At 36.9% G+C, this 14,863-nt stretch overlaps 1 protein-coding gene across 1 annotated transcript in view; it reads left to right on the top strand.

Moving 5' to 3' along the window:
- MECOM (MDS1 and EVI1 complex locus) overlaps positions 1-14,863 on the top strand; it is a 581,310-nt gene that overhangs the window by 269,464 nt on the left and 296,983 nt on the right. Inside the window, exon 2 of the mRNA XM_030822789.1 lies at positions 7,958-8,295. Coding sequence (XP_030678649.1) covers positions 7,958-8,295 — 338 coding nt within the window. The remainder of the gene's footprint in view (positions 1-7,957; positions 8,296-14,863) is intronic.

Raw genomic sequence — 14,863 nt, 5'->3', positions numbered from 1 at the left:
AGTTAAAATGTAAAAGAAAAGCTATCTATCTGATATGTGATAAGTCTCTTCTTACCTGGTCATTCCAGTGGATATTGGTGACGGTGGCTCCTTAACAACAGAATAAGCCAAACATTAACCAGCTTGTGTTTTCCTTTGGAATAGTACTCACAGAACTTTAATGTCTTTGCGTTAGCTGTTTTAGATTCAGTAACTAGATACCAAATGGCTTTACTGGTACCTCAAGTGTGAATTTTCTAGCAATTTCTTTCCATTACCTTTTGACAAAGCTTAGTTCCATCTCTGAAGAGAAAGTTTTGGAAGAGGCGAAGCCCATTTTTTAATAGCTCAGGAGCTACTAGTTTAATTCCCAAATCATACTTATTTAGTGAAATGTCTGTGAAATTCCTAGAGGAGTGGAAAATCTCTTAACCAGAATTAAAAGCCACAGGACATGCAACAGTATGCCACAATACCAGGAGAAAAATAAAAGTTTGCTTATCAATTTAGTCCCTTATTTTCCATCCATATCACATTCTTTGCCATCTCCCTTGCTGTCTTGCCCCCAATACTTCCATTCTGAGTCTTTTTGACAGCTCTTAAATGAAATATTTTTAGGAAACACTGGAGGGAAAGTTCTGTACGGAAGACATGGAATAGCATAGTACAATGAAGTAGCAAATACTAAAAGTGCAAGGAAGCTTAGAAGGTCATTAAAAAAATTCCAGTGCCAAGCCATGTTGATAGATTATTTCCAAACATAATGGTGTCTAGAGACACGGGTTCTGCAGATTCAGTCCAGTGTCCAAACACTCCATTTAAGTCTCTTTTCTTCTCACTCCCCTCTGGAGCAGGACATGCTAAAGACTATGTCCATCAGCAGTTCCCATTCTATTCCATGTCTCTGTTTTCTAAGCCTGTAATTCTGCACCCTTGCTACAGTCCTTCACAGCTTGTTTAAGTCAGTTTTTCTGGAAATTCATTTTCCCTACTTTTACTAGTTTCCTTTCTTCGTTTCGTTGGGATCTTAAATTTCATTATCTTGGGGCCATTCTCATAGAAGATTTTGCTGGCCAGTTCATAGCCTCCTTCTTTGTTCTGTTTGTGCATCTGGCATTAGTTGAGCTCCACTCTTTTCCCCAAGCCCAGCACGTGTTTATTCACTGTGTTGCTGGTGCAGAAGAGCTGGCTCCCGAAGTCCTCTGCTTTCTCACAAACATGCCTCTGTAACTGCTCTGGAATTGTCCTAACAAGGGAAGAAGAGCATGTCCGGTTTTAATTTTGTGAGGAAATTGATGTCTTCCCCCTCCCTTCCCTGCTGCACTGTTAGCAGGCATCAGCTCATGGACTTGTGCTCATGTGCTCACGTCCTACCAGGAGGTCCCTAGTGGGGCTTTGAGGTTTGGCCGAGCCTGCTCTCCTCCTAGAGCAGGGCACACATCCTCCGCTCTCAGCCACGTGTAATCCTTCCTGTCTGCTTGCGAGTTGGGCACAAAGTACTGGCGCTTGGGCCCACCCTCTTCTTTAGTAGCAATTAACCTTTACTACAGAGCTTCCTTTGAAGTTTGCTCATGTTTTTATTACAAAACTGCAATGAGGAACATAATGGGGGGAAATGTCTAAATTTCTGAGTTACCTAATCTGTTCAATTCCCTAGTTGAGCTCCTCTTGGCAGTTGTTTCATGTAGTTATGATCTCAACCAGCCTGCCTGAGATCTCAAATCATGTTTCTGTCTCAGCCTATTTTTAAGATTAGGGAGCTATTACACACACACACCCCTACACACAGGTTGCAAATACACATGGATGTGTGTATTATATGCATATATGTGTACAGTTGAGTATAAATAATTAACTTCTTAATAACTACAGAAATCAGTCTTACTTTATAGTCAAAGTATGTATATATGCTCTTAATAAATATTAAACTTTTTAGTTGCTGAATATTTTCTATCAGTGAACTAATGTGAAGAGTAGAGAGAAAAATTATTCGTGTTACTATCAGTAACGATAATGCTGAGTGATAAGTATTATGATGGGCATTAACGGTGAAACTCAGGATTTTGAATGGCATCTGACCAGATTTGCAGTTAAACTAGGCAGAAAGGCCAAAAGAAACAAATGGTGAGTTATATAAAACCCGCAAAAAGAGAAGGCATTTAGGCCAGCCTTGCAAATAAGAACCGAAGAATTACGAGTGAAATGGCATTTTTTTCTAGCCTGCTGTTCACAGGCGCTCAAATAAATGAAATCATTTTTTTTTTCTGCTTTTCACTCAGCAGTAAATCACTCATTGGTAATCTAAGGTTGGTAGAAAAGCAACTATGAGACTCAAATAAAATTCAAGGGAATCTGTTTTTCCCTTCTGTAGGTAAGGACTTTGTAAGAAAAATGTAAAAATCACAAAGGAAATATAGACTTAGTTCCATAAAAGTTAAAAAAAATCGAAATACCAAATGGCAAATTGTCTACTAGGAAAATTTAAAATACAATATCCAAGGGCTAATTTATTTATCATTAATAAGAGAGACATAAAAGCTTAATTAAAAGTGGACAAAAACAATGAACAATTTGCAAATAAAGAAGTTTGAATGACAAATAAGAATATTTAGTTTCTGTAATCAACTGATATGTGAATTAAGCAGTAACAGATATATAATTTTCTTCATTAAAAACAAGACATAATAATAAATGCCAGTATAATTGGTAGAAGTGTAAATTGCTATACACTTTCTGAAAAGCAATCTGTCAATACCCACTAAGTTTTCTGATAGGAATCTAACCTAAGGAAATTGAAATGGATGAAAATAAAAATTTAAGTTAAGGAAGGCTCATTTTCATGATATTTATGGTATCAGAAAATTAGAAGCAACATAAATAAAATCCATGGAAGTAGTTCAGCTATTGTGGATTCATATAATGGAATATTATACAGCAATTAAACGTAGTTTTAGAAAATAGTAAAATATACATAAGGAAATGTTTATAATAAACTATAATCCAGTGAAAAAGTAAAAAACCAAAGTATTCACACATTATGGCTACAATTTTGATAGAACAAACGAACTTTAAAGCATATCTTTAAAGATCAAAAAACAAGTTGCCTAAGAGTTAGAGGGAGGACTGGGTTTGGACACCCAGCTAGTCTCAGCTGACTTTGGATAGATTGAATATCAGGTCCTACATCTGCAAAATGGAAGATTATTCTTATCATCATTTTCTCAATGGATTGTTTTGAGCATTAAAATGAGAAAATGTGGATACATCTATGGAAGTTACTATTATTGGTATTATTTCTGCAGTTTCTTCTCTTTGAAGGTTCTGATATGTTTTCAGAATGGAATACTTCTCAAGTGGAAACCTATGGTAGTTATTCAAAGACACATATAAATAAATATAATCTAATCAAAATGTGGCCTTTCCCTTGGTCTCTGAGGAAATTAGAACACTTAAAATTTGAATTGAAGAGGTTGACTTCCAAGAGCAATTTACCAAATCATTTGTCTCAAATCCAACAATATGCTTGTCTTTCTTTCCTCACTCAGCTAATGACATGCCTAAAGGATGCATGAAGCAAATTACAGTAGCAGACAGCTCAGCTCCAAGAAGTTACAAGCGTTATTTATCTTTATGGGACCACTGATATATATGGCACTTCTTACCTGATACTTACCTATTGTAAATGTGCCCAATCTGTCAGTGTGATATCTGAGAAATGCTTTAATTAACTATAGTTATAGCTGAGGGAAAGGATCTACCAATTTTTCCCCGATAACAGAGATTTAATGGCAATATGATAATTGAAGTAATTTATCATTTAAATGAAATGTTTTAGCAGCTTTTTGGATAGTTCTTTAGTAATGTATATGGAGGCATTAGTTTATTTTGGTTTACGCAGATATTCAATGTGGTGTGATAAACTGCATTTGCTGTTGAAAATTTCATAATGCTAGATTACATTGAAATATTGTTGCATGTTTTGATACGTAAAACTCAGCAGTTTAATATTTTCACTTTTGTCATCACAGCCTTTTTAATATTTAATTTGGATGATACTAGATTAAAAGTGGCTTGAAAACACATTGCCTGCGCTTGCATATATATTTAGTGCTTGCATGTGGATGAATAGGTCCGTGAGTTCTTCTTGTGAATTTGCTTGACCTATATAAGTTGTTCTTTAGGTTTAATTGTACATTTTTGTCATTGTAAGCAGAATTGCATTCAGGCTTTAAATTAAAATTCTTCTGTGCAGCTGCCTGGGCACACACGTGTATTTTGTCTCCACAGGAACTGAAATCTAAATGCACTCGCTTAGATTATGCATTGGGAGAGTTTGTGGGTAATTCAGAGGTCACGGGATAAGCTATGCCAGTGGGAGGGCACAGATGGGCTTGTCTCTATGCTTTTTTTGCCCAGGCTGGAGTGCAAGAAGGTGATCTCGGCTCACTGCAACCTCTGCCTCCTGGGCTCAAGCAATTCTTGTGCCTCAGTCCCCGGAGTGGCTGGGAGTACAGGCATGCACCACTATGCCTGGCAAATTTTTTGTATTTTTAGTAGAGATGAGGTTTCGTCATGTTGCCCAGGCTGGTCTCGAACTCTTGAGCTCAGGCAATCCTCCTGCCTCCGCCTCCCAAAGTGCTAGGGTTACAGGCGTGAGTCACCACACCCAGCCTCTATCCTTTTTTAAAGATCACTTTCATGAAACTGAAAGTATGACTGATTTGACTGTATGAGGAAGTAGGGGAAATTTTACTGATCTTTAATAGATAATTACTGTAGGAATATTGTTCTATTTATTTTGGTGCCTTTTGGTTTCCTCCTGCTTGCATGGACACATTTATAGAGTACACAATGTTTTACAATTTATATTTCTCAAGAAAAACAAAATTCTAACAATGGGGGAGAAATCTCTTTAAGAATGTGTAAAATAACTTTGCATTTACAGTAGTTGAATGTTACAGTTCTGAAGAGATGTTTTTATAGGTTTTTACCTGTACTAAGACCATTAGTGAGCTTTTAAATGTTAGGTTGAAGTGCAAAATCTCCCTGAAGGCTAAAATTAGATGGACTTTGTTGAGTATGTTTGGACCTTAAAGTATACTTCTCTGATAATATTTCTTTGGAGAATTATTAAAATTGTTTCCTTTGATGTTGGGTTTGGAGAAAAGTTGACAATTCATCATGTTCTATTTCTGTAGGTTTAAAGGTGCTTTGTAGGATCAAAAGTTTCCTATATTTGGTAAAAAAAAGTATTGATTTGGATTCATAGTTTAATAAAATTATATGTTAAATTAATTACGTATTTAACAAGTGTCCATTAAACACCTATATGCAGATCACTTGGACAATTCTGAAAAAGTGAGAGTCCTAGTGTTTCCCATCATGGACCTATTTCCCAGTTGGGAATGAAACAATCATACACATTAAACCATAAGCAGCAATGCATGGTATTTGATTGCCAAACTGAGGGATAAAATTGTGTAATAATTCAAGGAAAAGAATACTAGTGTTAAATGGGATGGTGATAGGACCAGCTGGAATTTGACTCAGGAGGATGACTAGAAGTTTGTTGGGCAGAGGAGCAGAGAGAGGAGTGCCAGGCAGGAAGAACTGAAGAAGAAATGCTCACTGAGCTCAGAAGAGAGTAATAAGTATACTCTAGCTTGGGGGTTCCCTTTGAGGAGCATTGAGAATCAGATGGAAAGGAAGGATGGTTTCAAAACGACCGAGTTTTTAGTCCAAGCCTAAGAGGTTTATACTTTACCTGCAGACACTGGAGATTATTGAAGGCTGTCAAACAGGAAAATAGATCTGCCAGGAAGGTAAACTCAGCAGTGTTAAACAGGCTCAGTGTTGATGGATAGTGGAAAGAAGCTGGAGGCTGAGACCCATTTAAAGGACTATGAAAATGTTTAGGTATGAAAATGTGGATTTGAAAGAGTTGGATGAAGGTTAGAATCTTGCAAGAAGAACAAATAGCATTTAGTGACTAAACAGTTTAGAAGACAAAGGAGAGAAAATGGCTATGTTATTTTAAAGCCTCAAACATGAATAATTAAGAGAAAGATGGTATTCATAGCAGAAAAAGGAAAGTGGACAAGAGACTCAATTTGAGGGCAGATGATAAGGTACAAGATTTTGGACATGCTGAACTTGAATGATAATGAGCTTGTATGTTGAGAACCTATGTCCCATAGGTATAGGGTTGGGTTCTGGAATTCAGTTATGTGCTTGGTTTAAATGGCATTATCTCAGTGTTTGAACCAAGAACCAAGCACCTCATTAAACATTACTTTTGCATGTACTGTCACTTTACACTTTACAAAACTTTAAGAGACAGGAGTCATTACTTGATGGGCAATTGCTAATGAGTGTTATAGTTTGTTACAATAATGAATCTGAATAATGAAGGTCTTCTATATTCTAGCCCAGAAAAGTCTCTTAGAAGACTTTAATTTATAGAACTGCAGGGTTGTTAGGGTCTTAAAGTCACCTAGTTTAATCACCAACTTGATGCACGAGTTAAGGATGATGCATCATCCTTAACTTGGAGTTATCCAGGCTATAGTAGAACCCTGATCATGGGGCTGGAGGCAACCCATTTTACCTTCTGTTTTTGTTTTTGTTTTTTTTTTCTTTTTTTTTTTTTTTGATATGGGCTTTCCCTCTCTTGCCAGGCTGGTGTGCAGTGACACAATCATAGCTCATTGCAGCCTTCTCGAGCTCAAGCAATCCTCCCGCCTCAGCCTCTCAAGTAGCTGGGACTACAGGTGCATACCACCACACTCAGCTAATTTTTCAAATTATTAACCTTTGACTAGCTCGATTGAAGTCTGTTTCTTTGTAATTTTCATCTGTTTTTCTTAGTTCTTTCCTTGAAGTTCTATGAGTCAAACAAATCAGATATGACTTTCAATTTGTAATCCTAGCAGACAAGAAACATGTATTCATTTGCTCTAAGACAACTGAAATCCCCTTTGACTGGTTTCATAAAATCCCCACACAAGTTTCATAGAGGTCTTAAGGTCTCCCATGGTCCACTCGTTTACTTCAAGTGTGGCGCCGTGCTGCCTTGGGGGTCCTCAGGGCCTCAGTGCTCAGTGTCCTAACTCTTAGCTACGCAACCCTGCTGTCTGCTCAAAGGTCTTGCCACCTCCCCAGGTGCTGTTCCGTAAAGATGAGCAGTGCCCCATACAAAGCTTTTCTGATCTCCCTCATTTCTCAGTCTGGAGGAAATTCTCTGTCTTTCTGGTCCATGTCAAGGGACCCTTCCTCTCTCTTTCCCTGCTGGAAAATTTACCTAATTTCTTTAACGATTTTAGCTTTTACGAATATCCAGAGGCATCACTGGCTTCAGGTAACTTTAACTTTCTGCTCTGCATAAATTACTGAGGCAAGGAAATACCAAGGGCTTGGTGACATGTTCAAAATTGGAAAGGAAATATAGAGAAAGAAAAAACACAAAGTAATATTCCAACAAATAATCCTGCCACACACATTTAAGCCTTGTTGCACATGGCAGCCTTTGGAATTTTTGATGACTCTCCTGCATTTATTCCAAGATAACATTGCATGACAAAACTTTCTAACATAATTTAGAATCCTGTCAGCTCCCAATTTGGAATTGTTTGGGGGTTGTAGTTACACACATGTTTGCTTCTTGTCTGTACTTTAGTCAGACCAATAATGAAGTTGCTGATTGTTTCCCAGATGGATAATGAATTGAACTAGCCCATGCAAGTATTGACAATTGAGGATTAGCTCATTTGATTTATGGATTCACCACAGATAAACCACAGAGGCCGTAATCTCTAGCCTCTCCCTGGCCTGTGAATAATAAAGATTTTAATGAAGGCACATCGTAACAATGGTCTTTCCTATTTAGCCTTCAAAGGACAACATAATAAGGTGGCTACCCCTGTGGAATTTTGTCTCTTCAATATCAGAAGGAATTCATGAAGTTCTTATTTATTCACAGACAATGAGTGTGTATATGGCACCTACCCTGAAATACCTTTGGAAGACATGCCAGATGCAGATGGAGTAGCCAGCACTCCCTCCCTCAATATTCAAGAGCCATGCTCTCCTGCCACATCCAGTGAAGCATTCACTCCAAAGGAGGGTTCTCCTTACAAAGCCCCCATCTACATCCCTGATGATATCCCCATTCCTGCTGAGTTTGAACTTCGAGAGTCAAATATGCCTGGAGCAGGACTAGGAATATGGACCAAAAGGAAGATCGAAGTAGGTGAAAAGTTTGGGCCTTATGTGGGAGAGCAGAGGTCAAACCTGAAAGACCCCAGTTACGGATGGGAGGTAAGAATATATTTTGAGTTAACGCATTTATATATTGCAGCTGTGTAAAGAAGAGATTGTTTAAGCAGCCACAAAATAAGCAAATTATATTTGTTACCATATGTTTTCAACAGCTTTTTAAGATTAAACTTCCTTTACAATCTCACTTCTTAATGCAAGCAATGTATTGCTTAAAGGTATAGCATGATAGGAGGGAACCCAACCTAATATATGGTCAAAGAATAGTATTGATTTGAAAAAATACTAAAGGAAGAAGATATGATTTTATAGTTAACATTTGGAAACATTGTCTATGACCATATGTAGCATGTGGCATTAGCAAACAAGCATAATCATATGACATGTTTATTGCATTTTATCTTTTTTGGGGTGGGGAGTTGGAGGATTGGAGGAAAACATTTGCTTTCTCTACTTTGTGGCTATGAGTTAATTTGGTTTTATTTTCATTTTGTGCTATGTTCTTCTAATATATTTTCCCTCTCTTTTGATAACCCTGCTTTAATTATACATACTTCCAGAATGTAAGCACTGTACTCATCACTGAATTATGTTATGGTTCTTTATATTCAAATGATTTAATGAGTAATTTGTGCATCAAAACAGAGGCACAAAATGGTTATGAAAATTAGTCACTCGTTTCAGCCATATTTTTCATAAAATCCATTTGGCAACATCTAAGAATTAGAAGTTATAGTCTGATTAAAGAATCTAAGTTAAATTTATTTCAATAAAGACAGGTAACTATGTTATTCTTCTGAGTGTAAGTTTTATACAGATTCAGTAGATATATATATACTTTCCATTTATTTCTGTAACTTGAAAGCTTTTGTGTTTGAATCATTACATCATAATTTCTGGAAAATTTTGTTTCTATCTGAAAAACTTGTAGGCAGTTTCTGCAGGGGTAAGATATTTTTTAGAGATGTGGTTGACCTTTGGTTTCCATAGCATTTCAGTAGACAGAAATCAGATAAATTAGATTTATTTTCATATGTTTCCTTAATATTTGTGATCATTAATAGAATATCTGGTTAGCTTTTAAATAGAAATGAATATTCAGTGCCTTCAAGACTTAATTTCAACTTTTTGTCCTCTTGCTTTATATGTATCCTCTTGTGAAATCTGTTCAAAATGCCATTATAAAAGCAATTCTTGTTCAAATTCTGAAATGCCAGCATCCGGCTTTGACATGATTCAAGTGAGAAATCCTTCCTTAGTTTCGTTCTTAACCACAGCCCCAGTAAAGCTGAGGTTTAGCTGCATTGCCTTTAGACACATGTACTGATAAGAGAGTTTTTAAAAATCACTGTAGCATTAACTGATATGTGAGTTGAATACATTTTAAACCAAATGCGTACAAACTTTACGTCATTATTGTTCACCTTAAAATAATGGCTATAAACATTCTAATAATAAGTAACTCATTAAACTTTTATTACAAAATCTCCAGAGTTAAGCAACAAGTGCAATACTCATCAAGATTATCCAGAAGGCTTGGAATAAACCACAGCTTAATAATGAAATCATTTTTCAATTACAGGCTTGGTAAATGCAGGACTGTGCCTTTTTAACGTAATACCTATGGATTGGTGGATGAACCTGGGAAAAATTCTACATTTGGAGGAAATTAAAAAATAATTATTTTTTTCTCCTTGGAGTGAAATGTCTTCAACATATACACTGACAAATATTTACCTTGAGATATGTAAAATGATTCTTTTCATTATGTCAAAACTGAGTTGTTTTTATTGCTTGGAATTCAAGACACCTTTATAAAGTAGTTCCTGACTTTTTGGCCGAAGATCACATATTTCCTTTCTCCTCTTTCTCCTTCAAGAATTCAGCTGATGGCCAATTCAGTAATTTTTCCCATCATTTTAACGATTACCCTTCCTTTTGAGAATGTGGCTTGTCTGCTCTTTAGGTATTATGAAAAAAACCAAAGAAATGACTTTTTGTAATTTTGGCAAACTTGTTTTCCACAGAGGAGCAGTTGAGTTCTTGATTCTTCTTAGGTTTTTTTTTTTTTCTTTTAATCTTACCTAGTTAATACAAAACCCAATCATGATTAGCAAGGGCACTTTCTCAAAGGCATCTCACCCAACCCCTGCTGGATGACTTTTATTTGTCCCCATGTCATCTTTTTCTCAACTCTAGCTGGTTTTTCTCCTATTTAGTTAGAGATAATTGTGATTAACTAGTGTGACCTCTCTTTTTGATATGCCTTCATTTTTGAAAAAAATAATGAAGGAGAAAAAAAACCTCTTAGGCCTCCTCCCAAATAAATACAAACAGAGAAAATCCGTGTTCAGCAAACAATTGTTGAGGGACTACTATGCATCAGATTCTGCGTTAAATATTCCCCCAATGGAAACTCAGCCTATTATAACTGAACAAATCATTGCTGTCTCTAATAGGACCCTTGCTCTTTTCTTCCTGCAAAGCTCCCCTTCTTATACATTTCCTGTTTTAATAAATTCCATTGCCATCTATCTAGTTGTTCAGTCCAAAAAAAGTGTCATTTTGACACATTTCTCTCCCACATCAACCATGTCTAATTGATGGTTTCCATATTGTATTAAGTCCCCAAACTTACTTACTTTCTTTCTTTTTCTTTCTTTTCTTTTCTTTTCTTTTCTTTTCTTTTCTTTTCTTTTCTTTTCTTTCTTTCTTTCTTTCTTTCTTTCTTTCTTTCTTTCTTTCTTTCTTTCTTTCTCTCTTTCTTTCTTTCTCTCTTTCTTTCTCTCTTTCTTTCTTTTTCATTTATTTATTTATTATTATTATTATACTTTAGGTTTTAGGGTACATGTGCACAATGTACAGGTTTGTTACATATGTATCCATGTGCCATGTTGGTGTGCTGTACCCATTAACTCGTCATTTAGCATTAGGTATATCTCCTAATGCTGTCCCTCCCCCCTCCCCCAACCCCACAACAGTCCCCGGAGTATGATGTTCCCCTTCCTGTGTCCATGTGTTCTCATTGTTCAATTCCCACCTATGAGTGAGAACATGCAGTGTTTGGTTTTTTGTCCTTGTGATAGTTTACTGAGAATGATGGTTTCCAGTTTCATCCATGTCCCTACAAAGGACATGAACTCATCATTTTTTATGGCTGCATAGTATTCCATGGTGTATATGTGCCACATTTTCTTAATCCAGTCTATCATTGTTGGACATTTGGGTTGGTTTCAAGTCTTTGCTATTGTGAATAGTGCTGCAATAAACATACGTGTGCATGTGTCTTTATAGCAGCATGATTTATAGTCCTTTGGGTATATACCCAGTAATGGGATGGCTGGGTCAAATGGTATTTCTAGTTCTAGATCCCTGAGGAATCGCCACACTGACTTCCACAATGGTTGAACTAGTATACAGTCCCACCAACAGTGTAAAAGTGTTCCTATTTCTCCACATCCTCTCCAGCACCTGTTGTTTCCTGACTTTTTAATGATGGCCATTCTAACTGGTGTGAGATGGTATCTCATTGTGGTTTTGATTTGCATTTCTCTGATGGCCAGTGATGATTAGCATTTTTGCATGTGTTTTTTGGCTGCATAAATGTCTTCTTTTGAGAAGTATCTGTTCATGTCCTTTGCTCACTTTTTGATGGGGTTGTTTGTTTTTTTCTTGTAAATTTGTTTGAGTTCATTGTAGATTCTGGATATTAGCCCTTTGTCAGATGAGTAGGTTGTGAAAATTTTCTCCCATTCTGTAGGTTGCCTGTTCACTCTGATGGTAGTTTCTTTTGCTGTGCAGAAGCTCTTTAGTTTAATTAGATCCCATTTGTCAATTTTGGCTTTTGTTGCCATTGCTTTTGGTGTTTTAGACGTGAAGTCCTTGCCCACGCCTATGTCCTGAATGGTATTGCCTAGGTTTTCTTCTAGGGTTTTTATGGTTTTAGGTCTAACATGTAAGTCTTTAATCCATCTTGAATTAATTTTTGTATAAGGTGTAAGGAAGGGATCCAGTTTCAGCTTTCTACATATGGCTAGCCAGTTTTCCCAGCATCATTTATTAAATAGGGAATCCTTTCCCCATTTCTTGTTTTTGTCAGGTTTGTCAAAGATCAGATAGTTGTAGATATGTGACATTATTTCTGAGGGCTCTGTTCTTCTGTTCCATTGATCTATGTCTCTGTTTTGGTACCAGTACCATGCTGTTTTGGTTATTGTAGCCTTGTAGTATAGTTTGAAGTCAGGTAGCATGATGCCTCCAGCTTTGTTCTTTTGGCATAGGATTGACTTGGCGATGTGGGCTCTTTTTTGGCTCCATATGAACTTTAAAGTAGTTTTTTCCAGTTCTGTGAAGAAAGTCATTGGTAGCTTGATGGGGATGGCATTGAATCTATAAATTACCTTGGGCAGTATGGCCATTTTCACGATATTGATTCTTCCAACCCATGAGCATGGAATGTTCTTCCATTTGTTTGTATCCTCTTTTATTTCATTGAGCAGTGGTTTGTAGTTCTCCTTGAAGAGGTCCTTCACGTCCCTTATAAGTTGGATTCCTAGGTATTTTATTCTCTTTGAAGCAATTGTGAATGGGAGTTCACTCATGATTTGGCTCTCTGTTTGTCTGTTATTGGTGTATAAGAATGCTTGTGATTTTTGTACATTGATTTTGTATCGTGAGACTTTGCTGAAGTTGCTTATCAGCTTTGGGAGATTTTGGGCTGAGACAATGGGGTTTTCTAGATATACAATCATGTCATCTGCAAACAGGGACAGTTTGACTTCCTCTTTTCCTAATTGAATACCCTTTATTTCCTTCTCCTGCCTGATTGCCCTGGTGGGCTTCATCCCTGGGATGCAAGGCTGGTTCAACATACACAAATCAATAAATGTAATCCAGCATATAAACAGAACCAAAGACAAAAACCACATGATTATCTCAATAGATGCAGAAAAGGCCTTTGACAAAATTCAACAACCCTTCATGCTAAAAACTCTCAATAAATTAGGTATTGATGGGATGTATCTCAAAATAATAAGAGCTATCTATGACAGACCCACAGCCAATATCATACTGAATGGGCAGAAACTGGAAGCATTCCCTTTGAAAACTGGGACAAGACAGGGATGCCCTCTCTCACCACTCCTATTCAACATAATGTTGGAAGTTCATTCTTTCTTCCTTCCTTCCTCTTTCTTTCTTTCTTTCTTTCTTTCTTTCTTTCTTTCTTTCTTTCTTTCTTTCTTCTTTCTTTCTCTTTCTTCCTTTCTCTGTCTCTCTTTCCTTCCTTCCTTCCTTCCTTCCTTCCTTCCTTCCTTCCTTCCTTCCTTCCTTTTTCTTTCTTTTTTGGTCTTATACTTTAAGTTCTAGGATACATGTGCAGAACAGGCAGGTTTGTTACATAGGTATACACGTGCCACGGTGGTTTGCTGCACCCATCAACCCATCATCTACATTAGGTATTTCTCATAATGTTATCCCTCTCCTAGCCCCCCATTCCCTGACAGGCTCTGGTGTGTGATGTCCCCCTCTCTCTGTCCATGTGTTCTCATTGTTCAACTCCCACTTATGAGTAAGAGCATGCAGTGTTTGTTTTTCTGTTTCTGTGTTGGCTTGCTGAGAATGATGGTTTTCAGCTTCATCCATGTCCCTGCAAAGGACATGAACTCATTCTTTTTTATGGCAGCATAGTGTTCCATAGTGTATATGTACCACATTTTCTTTATCCAGTCTATCATTGATGGGCATTTGGGCTGGTTCCAAGTGTTTGCTCTTGGGAATAGTGCTGCAATAAACATACATGTGCATGTGACTTTATAGCAGAATGATTTATAATCCTTTGGGTATATACCCAGTAATGGGATTGCTGGGTGAAATGGTATTTCTGGTTCTAGATACTTGAGGGATCACCACACCGTCTTCCACAATGGTTGAACTAATTTACACTCCCACCAACAGTGTAAAAGCATTCCTATTTCTCCACATCCTCTCCTGCATCTGTTGTTTCCTGACTTTTTAATGATCGCCATTCTAACTGGTGTGAGATGGTATCTCATTGTGGCTTTGATTTGCATTTCTCTAATGACCAGTGATTGAGCTTTTTTGCATATGTTTGTTGGCCACATAAATGTCTTCTTTTGAAAAGTGTCTATTCATATCCTTTGCCCACTTTTTGATGGGGTTGTTTGTTTTTTATTTGTAAATTTGTTTAAGTTCCTTCTAGATTCGGGACATTAGCCCTTTGTCAGATGGATAGATTGCAAAAATTTTCTCCCATTCTGTAGGTTGCCTGTTTACTCTAATGATAGTTTCTTTTGCTGTGCAGAATCTCTTTAGTTTAATTAGATCTCATTTGTCAATTTTGGCTTTTGTTGCCATTGCTTTTGGTGCTTTAGTCATGAAGTCTTTGTCCATGCCTATGTCCTGAATGGTATTGCCTAGATTTTCTTCTAGAATTTTTATGGTTTTGAGTCTTACATTTAAGTCTTAATCCATCTTGAGTTAATTTCTGTATAGGGTGTAAGGAAAAGGTCCAGTTTTGGTTTTCTGTGTATGGCTTGCCAGTTTTCCCAACACCATTTATTAAATAGGGAATCCTTTCCCCATTTCTTGT

Source organism: Nomascus leucogenys, chromosome 11 (assembly GCF_006542625.1).
Source record: "Nomascus leucogenys isolate Asia chromosome 11, Asia_NLE_v1, whole genome shotgun sequence".
NCBI lineage: Eukaryota > Metazoa > Chordata > Mammalia > Primates > Hylobatidae > Nomascus > Nomascus leucogenys.
The sequence above is the reverse complement of the archived record's forward strand: the minus strand, read 5'-3'. Positions and strand labels throughout refer to the sequence as shown.